General features: G+C 40.2%; 3 protein-coding genes across 3 annotated transcripts; 1 reads left to right on the forward strand and 2 right to left on the reverse strand.

The window, feature by feature from the left end:
- The first annotated feature begins 3,651 nt into the window (after positions 1-3,651).
- On the forward strand, positions 3,652-5,615 carry LOC138004985 (uncharacterized). The gene is made up of 2 exons (XM_068851281.1): positions 3,652-5,157; positions 5,574-5,615. The coding sequence occupies exons 1-2, from the start codon at positions 3,652-3,654 to the stop codon at positions 5,613-5,615; spliced, it is 1,548 nt and encodes a 515-aa protein (XP_068707382.1).
- Positions 5,616-5,942: 327 nt separating this feature from the next.
- LOC138009041 (melanocyte-stimulating hormone receptor-like) lies at positions 5,943-7,210 on the reverse strand. Its single transcript, XM_068856334.1, has one exon. The coding sequence runs from the start codon at positions 6,924-6,926 to the stop codon at positions 6,042-6,044; it is 885 nt and encodes a 294-aa protein (XP_068712435.1). The 5' UTR covers positions 6,927-7,210; the 3' UTR covers positions 5,943-6,041.
- A 9,992-nt stretch (positions 7,211-17,202) lies between these two features.
- LOC138004986 (adenosine receptor A2b-like) lies at positions 17,203-18,081 on the reverse strand. Its single transcript, XM_068851282.1, has 2 exons — positions 17,407-18,081; positions 17,203-17,316 (listed from the first exon to the last, which is right to left on the reverse strand). Exons 1-2 carry the CDS (start codon positions 18,079-18,081, stop codon positions 17,203-17,205), a joined length of 789 nt encoding a protein of 262 aa, XP_068707383.1.
- Positions 18,082-19,620: the final 1,539 nt, after the last annotated feature.

The following is a 19,620-nucleotide window of genomic DNA, read 5'->3' on the forward strand; positions in this document are numbered from 1 at the left end:
ACGCAAACATGCTAACCGGTTATGTAAACCTATTGATATAAGGTTTGTCTTCACTACTTTCAAAGTCAGGAATCTTTTTAATGTGAAAGATGCTGTCCCTGTAGGGCTTCGCACGCGTGTGGTCTATAATCAGAGTTTTGTAGGGCATCCTGCACACCGGATTGCTTCGAGATCCTGGACTCTGCAGCCACTAATACCAAGTGAAGCTTAAGGAATCCGTGTTTATAAAATGGGAGAAGCCCGATCTCAACCAGCAGGTGAAACACATTAACCTGACTCTCTCCCTGTAAAGAACTGGGCGTCACTCATTTAAAAATTTTTGTTTTGTTTTGCTTTGTTTTAGTACGCAATATTGACAACGCAATGTAACGAAGTTTGCAAGATTACGCGCGCTTTAAATTCAACGGCGATTTCAAAATATGTAACACTGAAGATGACGGATGTACCGTCGAAACATGTCTGGGAAATGAAAGAAATATGTTATGTTTATACGACTATCAATAAATAATTAAAAAAAAAATAGCCTTGGTTAAAAAAGGAAAAATAATCGCATGTGCTCTAGAAGAATTTCCGTGTATTTTTTGCAATTAACGTGAAATCACCACATTTAATTTTAGGTTTCTACGACACCTTGAGCATGTAACAATGAGCCATAATTTTTTTTTTTAAACCCTTCATACCCATCCAGTTGCGGGATAGTTAGCCCGTATTGTACAAGGTGAACAAGACGGAATAATCGCGAAATACTTGCGATAATGCTACGTTATATTTTGGAGCAAGGTACAGATTTTGTTAACCTGCTTTATAGAAAGCGTGGTTTACCATCCGTATTCAAAGTTTAGGGCAGATTCTCATGACATTTCCGATCCAAAGGAAATAGCTAATCTTTTTTGTAAATATTTTACCAACATTGGCCCTAATTTAGCTGGCAAAATTCCTGTTTTAATGAACAGGAGATTTTGAAATTCTCTGACATTTATTTATACCAGACAGGTAAATTTATGTATCTATTTAAAAGATGTTTACTCCCTAATTATTTTCGTGATATGTTTACTCTTGCAAGCCAGTTACATTCGCATTATACTAGAAATTGCAACCTTTTTTACGTACCTCCTTGTCGAATTAATATCCGAAACTTCTCAATTCGGTTTCAAGGACATGTGTTTTTGGACATAAGTCGTGAAATTCAAAACAGTGAAAGCATCCTTTTGTTTGGCAAAAGACTTAAAAAATTCCTTCTTTCTTAGTCAAATATACTCTTTGTTGAGCTACATACTTCTTCTTCCCTCTTCTTTTCTTTTGTTTTTAAAAAAATACATTTTATAATATATGCTGTCCCCATAATTTGTATGATGTACCCTATGTTGTCAGGAAGCCTATAGCTCATAAGTCCCCGGCTTCTATATAGGCTTCCTTGTCATTACCACCTTAAACATTAGTAGTCTATCGTCTTTAAGTTATTATTAATTTCTAGTGTATTGTGTTTTTGAATGAATGAATGAATGAATAAATGAATGAATGAATGAATGAATGAATGATGTCAATCTTCGACTTGAACCATATGTCATGAAACGTTGTATGTACTTCATAATAATTGTAATTTCCTCGATTGTGATTGGTTTAAAAAACTCCTATTTCCCACTAATTCACTTTCCAAATTGTTGTCAGACAGTTTGTTATCGGACTGTTTAATAAGAAAATCACATTCAAAATTAATAAGTCTAGATCTTGTGATAAAGTTGATTAAAAAGACAAACGCAACTAGATTCATTTTGACAACGTTTCGACATCGTCCGATGTCATCGTCAGGCAATGAATTTTAATCGGATGAAGCATAACTTATAGTACAAGAACAATAGAACAATAGAAAATATATACAATAGTGCGCTAACAATAAATGTGAAATCTAAGTAAATAGTTTTGCCCTGACAGAGTCTGACTGCACATTAAGTGATGGTTTTAATTCTTTGATGTAGAACATCTCATGAATTAAGCAATCAAATTTCGATGCGCATTTCTTTAAGACACTAAAACTCGCCGCTGGGGGTGCTGTTGTTTGGCCATGATCTGCTAGGCGATACCTCCCGATAGCTGAGTATCTATGTTCCTCAATTCGTTGATGCAAGTGACGAGCTGTATAGCCAACATAGCTCGCATCACACGAGCCACATTGAAATTTGTAGACGACTAGTTGTTGGCTGACTAAAGATGGTTTGGGCTCACGGAATTTAAGGACATCCTCGAGCTTGCGGCTGACAAAAACTGGCTGTAGATCTATATCCAGTTTCTTATTTAGCTGAGTAAGTTGGCGCTTCACAATATCGGCTGGTTTTTGGTCAATAAATGGCAAGACGATTCTAATGGTGTTTTTATTATTATTGCTGGTAGATTGTGATTCGACATCTGATGTATTGATAAAGTTACGGATGGTTGCCTCAATCAATTCAGACGGGTATCGTAGCTTGTGAAAAATTGATCTTAATATGTTTTCACATTCTTTTTCAAACAGCTCGGTCGTTGAGGACAGACTGTACGCCCGGTGAAGCATTGTCTTGAGTAGAGATTTCTTGTATTTGTTGTCCACATGACTCTGGTAGTGCAACAAGAGGCCTTTGTTGGTAGTTTTTCTGTATACGCTTGTGGTAATCTTACTTCTTTGTTTCATCAAAAGCATGCCAAGGAAGGGTAGTCTGTTGTTTACCGCTAGCTCCATTGTAAATTGAATAGATGGATGACAGTTATTTAGCGTAATTAGGAACTGTTCTGCTTCAGCTACATCTCTTATGACAACCAAGGTATCGTCTGCGTATCGTCTGTAGAATGACGGGAGTTTGTCTTGTTGTTCTAGCATCTCCTCCACATGACACAGGAATACATTAGCTACTAGAGGCCCTAACGGGGAGCCCATAGCAACTCCGTCAGTTTGTAGGTATAGATTGTCATTAAACTGAAATAGCTGGTCTTTGGTGGCGATTTTTAGCAGTTCAAAAAGATCTTGTTTAGAGATGGTCAGATCATATGTCGCACAGAACCAGTTGTCCTTAAAGGCTTTTTCCACAAGCAGGTCTAACGTGTAGTCAAGCGGTACATTCGTGAATAGTGACGTCACATCATACGAAACCAAGATGTCATCCTCATGTTCAGCAAACATGAGTGTGTCAGAAATTGTGTAGTTGTTAATGGATAGTGTTTTTAGCTTATCATCTAACCACTTCGCTAGAGGGTAGTTGTACGTAGCGGTCGAAGACAAGATGAGACGCCGCGTGACTGAGAGGTTTTTCTTGTGTGTCTTAGGCAACCCGTATAGATGAGCAAGACGAGAGCCTTTCAAGCATACAGTGTCAGCAATCTCTTTTGGGAGAATTCTACGAACAATGGCTTCCAGTTCTTTTTCTTTTTATAGTAGCGGATGTTATTTAGGAGGACGGCCACGAGCTTTTGGTCTTTCTTTACCAACAGCAGAAAACTTTGTTGTATCAGACACAGAAGCTTCAAACAATAGACGTAAGTACTCGGCAATCGATTGCTGTCAACTATAGTGCGTGTAAACCTCATAAAATTCCTAAATCCTTGAATAAAGCTATCAACCAACTCAAGCGTAACAACGACATTGTGATAACCAAGCCAGACAAAGGATCTGGTGTTGTGATAATGGATAAAACCGAGTACTTACGTCTATTGTCTGAAGCTTCTGTGTCTGATACAACAAAGTTTTCTGCTGTTAGTAAAGAAAGACCAAAAACTCTTGGCCGTCCTCCTAAATACTACCATCCGCTACTACAAAAAGAAAAAGAACTGGAAGCCATTGTTCGTAGAATTCTCCCAAAAGAGATTGCTGACACTGTATGCTTGAAAGGCTCTCGTCTTGCCCATCGATATGGGTTGCCTAAGACACACAAGAAAAACCTCTCAGTGCGTCCCATCTTGTCTTCGACCACTACGTACAACTACCCTCTAGCGAAGTGGTTAGATGATAAGCTAAAAACATTATCCATTAACAACTACACAATTTCTGACACACTCATGTTTGCTGAACAGTTGAAAGAGCTCTCCTTCGATGAGGACGATATCTTGGTTTCGTATGTTGTGACGTCACTATTCACGAATGTACCGCTTGACTACACGTTAGACCTGCTTGTGGAAAAAGCCTTTAAGGACAACTGGTTCTGTGCGACATATGATCTGACCATCTCTAAACAAGATCTTTTTGAACTGCTAAAAATCGCCACCAAAGACCAGCTATTTCAGTTTAATGACAATCTATACCTACAAACTGACGGATTTGCTATGGGCTCCCCGTTAGGGCCTCTAGTAGCTAATGTATTCCTGTGTCATGTGGAGGAGATGCTAGAACAACAAGACAAACTCCCGTCATTCTACAGACGATACGTAGACGATACCTTGGTTGTCATAAGAGATGTAGCTGAAGCAGAACAGTTCCTAATTACGCTAAATAACTGTCATCCATCTATTCAATTTACAATGGAGCTAGCGGTAAACAACAGACTACCCTTCCTTGGCATGCTTTTGATGAAACAAAGAAGTAAGATTACCGCAAGCGTATACAGAAAAACTACCAACAAAGGCCTCTTGTTGCACTACCAGAGTCATGTGGACAACAAATACAAGAAATCTCTACTCAAGACAATGCTTCACCGGGCGTACAGTCTGTCCTCAACGACCGAGCTGTTTGAAAAAGAATGTGAAAACATATTAAGATCAATTTTTCACAAGCTACGATACCCGTCTGAATTGATTGAGGCAACCATCCGTAACTTTATCAATACATCAGATGTCGAATCACAATCTACCAGCAATAATAATAAAAACACCATTAGAATCGTCTTGCCATTTATTGACCAAAAACCAGCCGATATTGTGAAGCGCCAACTTACTCAGCTAAATAAGAAACTGGATATAGATCTACAGCCAGTTTTTGTCAGCCGCAAGCTCGAGGATGTCCTTAAATTCCGTGAGCCCAAACCATCTTTAGTCAGCCAACAACTAGTCGTCTACAAATTTCAATGTGGCTCGTGTGATGCGAGCTATGTTGGCTATACAGCTCGTCACTTGCATCAACGAATTGAGGAACATAGATACTCAGCTATCGGGAGGTATCGCCTAGCAGATCATGGCCAAACAACAGCACCCCCAGCGGCGAGTTTTAGTGTCTTAAAGAAATGCGCATCGAAATTTGATTGCTTAATTCATGAGATGTTCTATATCAAAGAATTAAAACCATCACTTAATGTGCAGTCAGACTCTGTCAGGGCAAAACTATTTACTTAGATTTCACATTTATTGTTAGCGCACTATTGTATATATTTTCTATTGTTCTATTGTTCTTGTACTATAAGTTATGCTTCATCCGATTAAAATTCATTGCCTGACGATGACATCGGACGATGTCAAAACGTTGTCAAAATGAATCTAGTTGCGTTTGTCTTTTTAATCACATTCAAAATTGCAGTTTAAATCAACCAAACACAACCTTGGTCCTTGGTTTCAATCACCATAGAAACAGTGTACAGACCCCTAAATTGAGGCTTTCTTTCTTTTTTTCTTTCTTTCAGAGCGACATTATAATATTTACGCCTCCTTTGTCAGTCTTTTGATGCAAATTTTCTCTTTCTTTTACAAGTTGGCTTTACTTTTATGATTACTTGGTAAAAGGACTTCGAATCATACTTGTGATAAACAAATCGGACTCCCGATGCGCGGTCGTCCGATTTTGATTTCACTCGTATGATTACAGACCGAAATGGACTCCACTCAGTCCTATAATTTACCACTACTAATACAAATACCATTTTTGTTGACACGATATTTTTCTTTCTTACCAGTTGTTAAAGATACGAATAAGAGCTTTCTTCGAGGGCTTACACCCCTTAAAAATACTTGTTACAATACTGATAGCATAAGTCACTTTGACAATGGTGTCGAGTCGGATTTTATCTTTCCTTTTTTGCTTTATGTCATCATCCATTGGGTGGTATTTGTAAGTCTGAACAGCTCTGTAGCAGTCAGAGCCTCAGTTTTGGCTAGAAAGTGCGTTTAGCAGCGTACATGTTCATTATAGTTTGTCGAACACCTCTCAATTTCCAGCAGTAAATTAGTGGGTTCAGAGATGAATTTAACAACAGCAGAGTTGAAGTGTATTGTTTAACTGCCTTCAGTGCAGAGAGATCAGGATAAAAGCTGTGAAGCCCCACAGCACAAAAACGTGGAAGATAGCATACCAAAAACAAGACGTAGATGCAAATTGTCATGAAGGTAGATTTCCTCAACGTGCTGGCGTTCGTCACATAAGGTGCATTTTCTTGGACTGTGGGCTGCCCTTGAATGGAATGGATTTGATGAGCGTGGCGTCGCACGATTGCGTATATCTTGGAGTTTAGAACTCCCGAGACAACGAAACACGATACTCCGATGATGGCAAACAACACATAGTCGATATAGATTTGGATTTGGATTAGCCAAATTGACGCGATAAGTCCGCTTAAGACCCAAACCGAGATCACAGCTCTTACGACTCGTTGGTAAGTCACAAGTTCCTGGTACCTGAGGTGTAGATGAATCGCCAAGAATCTATCCAAGCTTAAAGACAGAACACCGCAGAACGAAGCATAAGCGAATTGACTGGTCACAAACATATAAACCCTGTAAAAAGTTGGAAAGCTTGTGTTGAGGTCTGCTTGCAACCGTGACTCTAGGGCGAGACGTGTGATGAACAGTGGATGAACCAGTATGCCGACACCAAGATCAGAAACGGCCAAACTCAGTAGCAATGCTTTCAAGGGCTTTGGAACAGACGGAGTTTTTCTCAAGGCGTAAATTGTGGCACCATTCAACGTTAAGGCAGTGAAACACAATACGGCGTTGAAGACAATGTTGGGGATGGTTGACCAGTACAATGCCGCTTCCATCGTGGTGGAAAGCGTATTTTCCAAAGCTTTTGAGTTTCTTTTTCTTGAAGTGTTGTGTAAAGACCGCTCAAGTCTCCAATGAGGTCTTCCAAGGGGGGTTCTGATGTCGCTTTGTCGCTCATTTTCCAGCCCACCTGTCGCCTATTTGGCTAGAGATAAATGTCGCTGTCGTTTCTTCGCTAGAATACAAATGTTCCCTAAACGTTCTTAATTTTTGCGTCCTGTAATTTTGTTTAATTTGTATCGATAATCAAATGGCGACAAGTAAAATTAGGGAATATAAAGGTTCGGGAAATTATTTGATTTTGGACAAAACACGAGTGAAATTATTACCTTATTTCACGAGTAGACCTTTTGATTAGCTATTAAATATCATGGGTGACAAATTACGTTCATAAGACGCCATTTTGCCACTGTAGGAATAGTTTCACATGTGAAATCATTAATTAACGCTGAAATTTCGCGCCAAAAATAAGGAGAATTTGACACCCATGTTATTAAAAGAGTAAGTGCCCGTAAAAACTTCCTTGTTTTTAATAGAAGATCAACCACTGTAGTTTCTAATAACTCTAATGGCTAGATAGCCTCCCACGCGTTCCTCCCCCTACGAGCGTCTGCTGACCTTTCCCTTTCAGTAAGAAACTGTCAGCTGGAAATCATGTGCGGGTTACTTATGAACCATTCAGCGCTTTGTAGATCTCCCCTGGGAGCGTCAATGCGTCAACTTCTTCTGAAAGGGCGAAGCCTTCTTAAAATATTCCACAGAAACATTAATTTTGTTTCCTCGGTGGGTTATGCATTTGCACTCCCGCGAGTCAAAATGTGAGTGCTTAGTAAGGGTATGGTGTCGTTTCATCGACTAGTAAAATTGAAGACGCCGTGGAAATATATAAACACGAATAAAAATATTAAAGTACTGCGAGTGTATTTGAACTGCACGAGAACCATTACCTTCAAGCGCAATGAACGTCACTAGGATAGTAGCGAAAAGAAAGCTTGAAAAAAAAATCCATTAAGGTTAAGCTTAAAATTTTCAGGCTGCTTTTGTTGATGGTCGTCTCTAACAACTGATTTAATGTTTTTGTGTTGCGAACCGATCGTTCGCATACAATGTTTCTTTGATTTGAAAAATAAAGCAAACCTTAAATCAGTTGAATCGAAGGACTACAAGAAATGGGGTTATTCAAACGAAACAGCGCGGAAAGAAATGTAAATATGATATCAATCTCGAGCGAACGCCACAAATAGGTTTGAATCGCACGGGAGCAAAATGTTTCAACCATACGAATTCTACCGTACTCATTCTGTGAAGGGCCACAAACATCTAAGTCAAAGCATGAAATTTATACGCTCCAGTTTCCCTTTGATAAGAATTTAAGTCAGCCCAATACACGAAGCCTATCTTCTTGCAGTTTTCTAAGGGTCTAAAGTGCACTCCAGAATCCCAGAATCTGGAAGTCCGTTGTGATTGGTCTACTAAATTCCGGCTCGTGGGGGAGCATTTTCGTTCCCAGAGCTCCGATCCTTTTGGCCAGCGCCGCGGATCGAAAGCTCTGGATGGTCAGCTCTGGGATCGCTCTGGGAACGAAATGCTCCCCCACGAGCCGGAATTTACGTAGACCAATCACAACGGACTTCCAGATTCTGGAAGTGCACTTTGTACCCTGAGAAAACTGCATGAAGATAGGCTTCGTGCATTGGGCTGACTTACTGGTTCTTATTAAAGGGAAACTGGAGCGTATAAATTTCATGCTTTGACTTAGATGTTTGTGGCCCTTCACAGAATGAGTACGGAAGAATTCGTATGGTTGAAACATTTTGCTCCCGTGCGATTCAAACCTATTTGTGGCGTTCGCTTGGGATTGATATCATATTTACATTTCTTTCTGCGCTGTTTCGTTTGAATAACCCCATTTCTTGTAGTCCTTCGATTCAACTGATTTAAGGTTTGCTTTATCTTTCAAATCGAAGAAACACTGAGTACGAACGATCGGTTCGCAACACTTCAAAAACAGCCTGAAAATTTTAAGCTTAAACGTAATGGTTTTTTTCAAGCTTTCCTTTTGCTGCTAAAAAAGTATAGTGTATACTGTTTTAGGAGTATTCCTATTAATGGGGTTGAACTACGGTTGTGTCGCCCGAAAGCCTGTTCGCCCGACGCAGATTCGCCCGAAGCTAAAGATGATTCGCCCAATGATACCAATGAATGATACTAACAAAATTAGGACAAGGAACGTGAATGTCGCTTGTTAATTCTCCGTCGTATAATGCTACGCACGGCAGGATTCATTATGCATATTTTCGCCACTAGTTTCCAGGCCATTACGGTTCAAAGCAATTGTTATGCAAATTTCCCCCCTTATAAAAGGGCAGTGTGAAGCGTGACAAGTGTCTTTTTTTCGCGTGCATTTTTCCAGGCCGCGGTTATTCGTACACGTGTTCGCTATGTCGAATGAAGAAGAAGATCCTTCGGCTCCAACCGATCAAGAGACGCGTTTCTCTAGCTTGGAAGCCAAACTGGATGCCTTGTCATCAAGTTTTGAAGCGCTGGCTCACAAGTTTGACGCTCGGTCGAGCGCTAGACCGACTGTGTCACAGAATTCTGACCTCGAAGAAGAGCTAAACTTTGAAGGCACAGATTTTAGAATCGTTTGCAAACGGCAGGAGTCGCGCAGGCCCGTCAACACTTTTTCAGCCTCTAGAATCAGAAGTAGTTGGTTTCTTAAAGTATTTTCTACCAATATTTATCTCCATTTATTAACTACCTTGTGTAGTCAATTTTGCTGGTGTCCGCTTTCTAACAGAGGGGACAAGTTCTCCAACCTACTTTCCGTTAGGGGCACAGGTTGCTTTTCGAGGGTTCCATACAACTTGCAAACTCATCATGCGATGTCTTGGTTCATTATCAATATATTATCAATACCAAGCTAGTTCCGAGGAGGTCCTTCGGTAATTTCGCTGAATCTACGTTTTCAGCATTCACAACTGACGATGGAATTAAGCTGCGACTGACGATGGAATTAAGCAGCGTACACTGGGTTGCCTGTGGTACGTGTTACACAAAAACAGAAGGCACTGCAGCTTTCCAGTTAATTTTTTTCAAGTGGGGGATCTCTAAGACCATTTGAGGGTCACCCACACGTCGCGCCAGCAGAGGCCCTTCACGTTCACACCCCATATTTTGTAATGTCCTGTCCCATTTTGAGGTCTTTTAGTTTTTTAAGCTTTGGTAATAAATTCAGTTTAAAGATAACAAAACACGCTCTTGAGCAAAAGTCACTCGTTTCTTCTTTGAATAAATACTATAAGTCTGCAAAAAACTAACTGCAAATTGCTCTGACGGACGTTTTGAGCGAAAACAATAGATTTTTCTCAGACTTGCAACCATTTGATTGGTGAATGCTAATGTTGCTTACCATCCATTGTTATCATTGAAACCATAAAACAATAAAAAAGATCACATCTTTTAATGAATGCTGATTCCATTGTTACATAATTCAAAGCACAGTGAAAAAATGCCGCGAGTGTAACCCTTAACGTGGTTGCAAGTTTTTTTTTAAATTCTGTTAGTTTACATTATTTTAGTCGACTCAACCAATCCATAATTTCCTGTAAACTGTTTCACATCCTATACTTAAAGCAAAGCGCGCTACAAACAATGCATCACATTTCTTTTTGTTAATTTTTTTCCATTGCAATTCAAATTTGGTCGCGTTTTCAAGTTTTCCACTGCAATTCACATTCATTTTTCATGCTACAATGTATAGACGTAGTGTAAAACCCATTTTACACTACTATTTTAAGTGCTTTATTTCTTGCCATTTATTTGCAAAATGCTCTCCGACACAAAACGCATGCTAACTTGCAGCCAGGCTTCATTTAAATTCGGCGGCCTTATCACACCGAGACGGAGAAATAGTTACGAGTTTTACAGAATAGTTTGAGACGGTCAACGTTACGAAGTTGCGTGTACTTCTCGAACTATGGTAGGTAGTTTACAGTAAGGACACTTGAACCGTGAACACTTGACATTTTTGTGTAAATTATTTTTTTCGACGACGAAGAAATAAAGGCTCTTCTTATGATGTATAGTGTTACAAGTATAGCATTTTAGCATTTTGTAAGTGTAAAAACATTAAATACTCTTGTCAAAAGGACGAGCCCACATTCTATAGTCACTAAAAAAATGTACAAAAAAATATCAAGTGTTCATGGTTCGAGTGTCCTCACTGTAAAATTCTCCTTTATTTATTGGTTTCACGTTATGATTGTTGTTATGTACCCATAGTTTAAGTCAATTAAATATCGTCGGGCGAATCATCTGTAGTTCCGGGCGAATCTCCGTCGGGCGAACAGGCTTTCGGGCGAAACATCCGGCCGGATACCATGGGGTTTAACTGCAGAATACCCTGCCACTCGAATAAAGTTCTGCGTAGCTGGCTACGCTGTTCGCAAAAACTAATAAATTCAAGTTGAAGTATGTAATTTATTCAAAACAGTATTTCTCGTTCTTAAAGCGTGACTCGCGAATTAAGTAGTGACGGACGGGAGCAGGCCGTGGGAGTTTGAGGACAAATCGTCTCGGCCCAAGCCAAGTACTAAGTGCAAGTGCGCGCTGTCCCAAGTAGCGTGTGTATGTATATATGGTATGTATATATCCCACGACCTACTCCCGTCTGGCCTTGTAGCTCAGTCGGTAGAGCAACGGAGATCTAACCCGGATGTCGTGGGTTCGATTCCCAGCCAGGTAAGAGATTTTTCTTTCTCCTTGGGTGTTGCATAAGAAGTTCCTGATGCTGTGGGTCAGCGAAGGTTCTTCATCTATCTATGTGCCAAAAACGAATCGCACTTGACAAACAAATTCTTCGTTGCCGCTCCAAACTTTCCAAAATCTGTCCAGCAGTTTCATTACAATCGATTCGCGCTAAAATCCGAGAACTTAATTCTCGACTGTTTGACCATTTACACCAAACTAAGACTCTAAAACTTCTACAATTAATAGGTCCGCAAATTACCGACGACACTACATTGCATAGCCATAATACCGTAGTTACAATTGCAGAAAATCTTCCGCTTACTGACTCAGAGAGATCTGTTCTCAGTAAGGGCCTAAATTTGTTTCCCTATTACCAATCGCACCAACAAATTTTCTATTAAGCAAGATGTTGAAAAATTCCTTCGCCGCGTTCAGTTAAAAGCCTTTTTTCATGACAAAGAGGACGATTCGGATACTTCTAATAAAGATATTTTTGAAACACTTCTAAAGGGACTCCCCCAAAGGGACGATTTGCCTCTTTAGATTTTTTCACCAAAAAATGCCGTCACGACATTCACAAACTTAAATTCAATCGTAACACTAAATTTTCCAACCTTTCCTCGGGAAGAGTGGGCGGCGCTTAAAAATCTTAGTAAACGCAACGACATAGTTGTCAAATCGGCCGACAAAGGCGGCTCGGTAGTTGTTTGGCGGTCCGACCTTTACCAAAAAGAAGCTTTGCGGCAACTTTCGGATACCTCGTTTTATCTCTATACACCGTCATTCCAAATAGCGAAGGTCTTCAAGCACTTAAACACTTTTTCGATCAACGCACTGTCAAAGAACCTAGCTCGGAAACGCTCCTCCGCCTTGCCGAACTAGTTTTAACGCTTAACTGTTTTTCATTCACCGGCAACTATTACAAACAAATTAATGGTGTAGCGATGGGCACAAGAATGGGACCTAGCTATGCCAATCTTTTTGTAGGATATGTAGAACACCAATTTTTTAATCAGTACAACGGCCCCAAACCTGAACTCAAAGGCCGCGACATCGACGACTGCATCGGCGCTATTTCATCCAGCAGATAAGAACTCGATCAATTTATAACCTTCCGTCAACTCTTTTCATCCGGCTCTTAATATACCTGGGAAATTTCGGAAACTTCATTGGCTTTCCTAGATATCAAAGTTTCTATTAGAGGCAACGTGCTATGTACTAGTGTGCACTACAAACCTACAGATTCACACAGTTATTTGTTGTATTCATCGTCACATCCATCACACGTCAAGAACTCCATTCCTTATTCTCAATTTCTTAGACTTCGATGTAGTGATGACTCCGATCAGAGGAGACGTGCCAGTTCTTCGAAAAACGTGGCTATCCTGTCTCTGTGGTCAAAGCGGGCCATCATCGCGCCCAACAATTTGATCGACAGTCATCACTACAAAAGTCACAAAAAGATAAGAATGACAGAATTCCATTCACCCTCACTTTCCATCCTCATAATCACGCAGTCAAAAGTATCATTCTTAATAATTTTAAGTTACTCCAAAATGATCCCGAGACTGGTAGAATCTTTTCGCAACCTCCACTTATTTCATTCAAACGCGACAAAAACGTAGGCAACTTTTTAGGTAGAAGCGCGCTCAAAACTAACGAGCAACCCGGTACTTTCAAATGCGCGCGCTCACGATGCAAAACTTGTCTTTTCATTGTTAACACTAGCAAGATATCGGGACCTAAGCGATCTGTTAAGATCACCGATCGTTTCACATGTACCTCCGCAAATGTCATTTATTGCATAACCTGTACTTTATGCAATAAATTATACATTGGTGAGACAGGTAGACGACTTGGTGAACGATTCCGCGAACACCTTGGCGATGTTGAGAAGAATGACAAGGGTGCATCCAAGCCAGTCGCTCGCCATTTTAATCTGCCTAACCACTCCAAAAAACACATGGCTATCCACAGGCTCCCCAAGCTGAAAATACGTGGTGTATGGAACAGTTTGTGTATATAGAGAATTGTATGGGAAAATCACCGATCGTAAAAAAATTGTCAGTAAATAACTATCTCATTTGAAATAAAGTTTTCCTACCTCAAATGTGTGACGAACTTGTCTCTTTAGCAGAGTTTAGAGCCATTCTGACGCCGTTTAGTGAAGTTATCCGGAAGGCCGTTACTAAAACGAGTAATAGGAAGGCCGACCACTCCATCCATCGCTGGCCAGACCTCACTCCACAAATCGTTTTCTCCTCAACAGGAAAAGTCCCGAATCGCAATAAAAACAACAGTTCCATAAAGCCCAATAAATTCCACTCCTAATACGTGTGACCGGGCAGTCAACAACGGTCGTGTTGTCAGCGCGCGATCAAATTCAAATGGACCAATCAGAGTTGAGGCTGAAACCATCTTGCGAGTTTCCGTTGTCGCCAGCCCGGTCACACGCCTCTGAGGAATGCCGAAGAGGTGAATTTTAAGCCGAAACACACGTATTTGGAGTGAAATTTATTGGGCTTTATGGAATTGTTGTTTTTATTGCGATTTGGGACTTTTCCTGTTGAGGAGGAAACAATTTGTGGAGTGAGGTCTGGCCAGCGATGGATGGAGTGGTCGGCCTTCCTATTATTCGTTCTAGTAACGGCCTTCTGGATAACTTCACTAAACGGCGTCAGAATGGCTCTAAACTCGGCAAAAGAGACAAGTTCATCACACATTTGAGGTAGGAAAACTTTATTTCAAATGAAATAGTTATTTACACAATTTTTTTAAGATCGGTGATTTTCCCATACAATTCTCTATATACACAAACTGTCGCATACACCACGTATTTTCAGCTTGGGGAGCCTGTGGGCTATCTGCGGCCTTTCCCTACATCTAGGTACGACGGAAAGCCGCAAGAATCTGGAACAAAAATTCATCTTTCAAATCGGCACCCTTAATCCTCACGGTATTAACGAACGCTTTTCATTTAACTAATATATTTTTCACGTTGCCATGTTACCCCACCAATAACGTAGCTCCCACTCTACTATAAAAACTACACGTAACCCATAATTCCTCGATTCGCTCTGACGAAGGGCTAACGCTCGAAACGTCAGCTTTTAGAATCTCTGCACGGTGGCCAATTCACATTATCAACTCCGTTGATAAAACCAAATTTTTGTATCTTCATCCATCACATGCACACAGTAGCGATGGCCTCACTTGAGTTCTTTCCATATGTACATACACACGCTACTTGGGACAACACGCACTTGCACTTAGTACTTGGCTTGGGCCGAGCCGATTTGTCCTCAAACTCCCACAGTCTGCTCCCGTCTGGCCTTGTAGCTCAGTCGGTAGAGCAACGGTGATCTGATGCGGAAGTCGTGGGTTCGATTCCCACCCGGGTCAGAGATTTTTCTCCGTCCTTGGGTGTTCCATAAGAAGTTCCTGATTCTGTGGGTCAGCGAAGGTTCTTCATTTATCACATGCACACAGTAGCGATGGCCTCACTTGAGTTCTTTCCATATTTAATATTTGTATTCGTATTTATATACTTCCACGGCGCCTTCAATTTTACTAGTCGATCAAACGACACCATACCCTTACTAAGCACTCACATTTTGACTCGCGAGAGTGCAAATGCATAACCCACCGAGGAAACAAAATTAATGTTTCTGTGGAATATTTTAAAAAGGCTTCGTCCCTTTCAGAAGAAGTTGACGCATTGACGCTCCCAGGGGAGATCTACACAGCGCTGATTGGCTCATAAGTAACCCGCACGTGATTTCAAGATCACAGGTTCTTACTGAAACGGAAAGGAATGTGCGGCTCGTTTCAGCAGATGGTTGTGGGGGAGGAACGCGTGGGAGGCTATCTAGCCATTAGAGTTATTAGAAACAAAAATGGATGATCTTCTATTAAAAACAAGGAAGTTTTTACGGGCGCTTACTCTTTTAATAACATGGGTGTCAAATTACTCCTTATTTTTGGCGCGAAGTTTCAGCGTTTATTAATGATTTCACATGTGAAATTACAATGCTGCCATGGCAACTTTTCCTACAGTGGCAGAATGGCGTCTTATGCCGAACGTAATTTGTCACCCATGATATTTAATAGCTAATCAAATGGTCTACTCGTGAAATTAGTTAATAATTTCACGCGCGTTTTGTCCAAAATCAAATAATTTCCCGAACCTTTATATTCCCTAATTTTACTTGTCACCATTTGATTATCGATACAAATTAAACAAAATTGCAGGACTCAAAAGAAGAGCAGAAGGAAGTGTTCAATGGTTGTTGAAGCAAAGTTTAAACGCTTTTAAACTCATTCAGCATCGAATCAACTTCGTTTCAACATGTTTCAACCAGGCTCTCTGATTTTGTTAATCACTCGTCAGTATGATTACAGACCCAGTTGGACTCCACTCAGTCCTATTATCATTATTTACTGTGAGTTTGGCCTCTGGCCTTTTTTTATTTCTTTAGTAACTTACTTTAATTTTTGATGCAGTACAATACGTTGCAACCGTTCACGTGCTCCTCTGTGAACTATAAATCCCATGAACAAAACCAAAAAACCTTAAATTTTAAGACAGATGGCTGTCGATTTTTCTTTCTAACGTTTTTACCCAAAACGGCGAGTTTCCATTGTTGTAATTTCAGTGGGTTATTATGTCAATCCTCGACTTGAACTATATGTCATGAAACGTTGTACGTACTTCATGAAAGTGTGTTTCGTGTTTAATCATAATAATTGTAATTTCCTCGACTGTGATTGGATTAAAAAACTCCTATTTCCCACTAATTCACTTTCCAAGTTGTTGTCAGACAGTTTGTTATCGGACAGTTTAATAAGCCAATCACATTCAAAGTTGTAGTTTAAATCAACCAATCACATTCAAAATTGTAGTTTAAATCAACCAAACACAACCTTGGTCCTTGGTTTCAATCACCATAGAAACAGTGTACAGACCCCTAAATTGGGGCTCTATTTCTTTCTTTTTTGTTCTTTCTTTCAGATCGATATTAAACAACTTACGGCTCCTTTGTCAGTCTTTTAATGCAAATTTTCCATTTCTTTTATAACTTGGCTCTTCTTCTTTTCTCCGAAATTGTAATTTTTATGATTAATTGGTAAAAGGACTTCGTGTCGTCCAATTCGGTCTGTAATCATATTCGTGATAAACAAATCGGATTCCCGCTGCGCGGTCGTCCGATTTTGTTTTCACTCGTACGATTACAGACCGAATTGGAATCCACTCAGTCCTATAATTTACCACTACTAATACAAATACCATTTTTATTTACACGATAATTGTCTTTCTTACCAGTTGTTAAAGATACGAACAAGAGCTTTCTTCGAGGGCTTACACCCCTTAAAAATACTTGTTACAATACTGATAGCATAAGTCACTTTGACAATGGTGTCGTGTCGGATTTTATCGTTCCCTTTTTGCTTGATGTCATCATCCTCGAATATCGAATGGGTTCCGTTCCGAGTCTGAATAGTTCTGTAGATGTCAGAGCTTCAGTTTTGGCTGGAAATTGCGTTTACCGGCGTGTTCATTATAGTTTGTCGAACACCTTTCAATTTCCAGCAGTAAATTAGTGGGTTCAGAGATGAATTTAACAACAACACAGTTCAAGTGTATTGGTGAACTGCCTTCAGCGCAGCGAGACTAGGATAAACGCTGATAAACCCCAGAACACAAATGTTTGGCAGATAGCACACCAAAAACAAGACGAAGACGTGAATTGTCATGAAGGCAGATGTCCTCAGCCTTCTGGCGTTCGTCACATTAGGCGCGTTTTCTTGTATTGTGGGCTGCACTTGAAGGGAATGGATTTGATGAGCGTGGCGTCGTACGGTTGCGTATATCTTGGAGTTTAGAACTCCGCAGACAACGAAACACGATACTACGACGATGGCAAACAACACATATGCGATATGGATCGGGATCTGCGGCCAAATTAAGGGGATAAGTCCGCTCAAGACCCAAACCGAGATCACAGCTGTTACGACTCGTTGGTAAGTCACAAGTTCCTGGTACCTGAGGTGTAGATGGATCGCCAAGAATCTGTCCAAGCTTAAAGACAGAACACCGAAGAACGAAGCATAAGCGAACTGACTGCTCACAGTTATATAAACTGTGTAAAAAGTTGGAAAGCTTGTGAGATCTGCTTGCGACTCTAGGGCGAGACGTGTGATGTACAATGGATGGCCCAGTATGCCGACACCAAGATCAGAAACGGCCAAACTCAGTAGCAATGCTTTCAAAGGCTTTGGTACAGAGGGAGTTTTTCTCAAGGCGTAGATTGTGGCACCATTCAACGTTATGGCAAAGAAGCACAATACGGCGTTGAAGACAATGTTGGCGATGTTTGACGAGTACAAGGCCCCTACCATCGTGGTAGAGAACTTATTTCCATGAGATTGATTTCCAAAGCTTGTAAGTTTCTTTTTTTATTGTGTTATAAAAGACAGCTGCATTCCCGAATATGAATGCTCTTTCACATTGCCGACTGTTATTCAGTTTTAGGAGAATAATGTCCATTTCAAATGAAATTATTTCCGGTGTGGCTGATATCAGTAGCACTACTGCAGCATTAAAACATGAGAAAATCAAGATCATTATGATCATATGTTTCCATAATTTTCTAGAATTTCTAATACGCCTCTCCCACACCAAATCGTTGATTTTATTGAATTTAAGGTAAGAATAAGGACATTTTAATTTTAATTTTATCTGTCTAAGTAATAACTATGACCTCTGTGAAACCTATAAGATTGTCTCCATTTCCTCATCAGACGGGTGATAATTAGACCTTTTATAACAATCTGTTTGAGCGTCTGTTACCCGACCAAGAAATGTTACCTTTGATACTGCCGTGGGTTGATTCGAGGATTCGTCTTCAGTTGACGTAAAAGCCCTCGAAACAATTTTTATTTCCGCTCCAGCAAGTCAGGAATAAGATAAACGAGCTTTGTTTAAGGAGGGTAGCCTAACGAAATGATGTCTATTTTCTAACTTATCGCCCTCCACAAATTTTAATCAACTGTAATCAAGTCAGGGGTTTGCTTTTGAGGAGAGGGGTAAGCTGGAGTAATTATTAATTAATGATAATGGACTTTATGTAAGTGTCAACTGTATTTAGCGTTGGAACACTAATTGATGACACTGTAAAGAAATCAAATCAAGTCAAATCAAATTTTAGGTTGTTTTTTTTAGGAGATGGGAAAAACCGGAGAACCCAGAGAAAAAAAGCTCTCGGAGCAAAGTAGCGAATCAACAAACTCAAGTCATATATGACGTCAAGTCTGGGGATCGAGCCCAAGCCACATCGGTGGGAAGCGAGTGCTGTCACCGTCAGGTCAAATGTACACTCGATTGTGTAAAGGATTCATATGTCAATAAGAACAAAAAATAAAGACAAAAAAACAATGGACTGTAGGTACAAACAAAACAAATGTTTAAAGGGGTTCTGTCACTTAAGAGAAGTTCATTTTGTAAAGTTTTTCTAATTGCTCGACCGGCAAGTCGAAAGTGCAGACTGGCCCTTCCAGACCAGTAATCTGCAGGCCGGTCCATTTTGTCAGCGGCTTCAATTTCATTCAACATTCGCGATGTCATTCGCGATAACAAAAGAAATGATTTGTTGAAGGAAAGTGTAAACGCTTTTAAACTGATTCAACATCGATTCAACATGTTTTAACACGGAAAGGGCTGGGCAAACGGTTCATCAAAATCGAACGAATGTTGAAACAAATGTTGAAGCTGTTTTCCGGGGTCTTTAAAAGTTTGCAACATTTATTTTGTTGTCGCGAATGTTTAATGAAGTTGAAGCCGTTTCCCCCATGTTTCAACATTGTTGGGTATGCGCGTGCGCACTAATCGGTCTCTCAATGACATATCCATATCCGTATCCATAGTAACAACCGCGACTG

Source organism: Montipora foliosa, chromosome 6, assembly GCF_036669935.1.
Source record: "Montipora foliosa isolate CH-2021 chromosome 6, ASM3666993v2, whole genome shotgun sequence".
NCBI lineage: Eukaryota > Metazoa > Cnidaria > Anthozoa > Scleractinia > Acroporidae > Montipora > Montipora foliosa.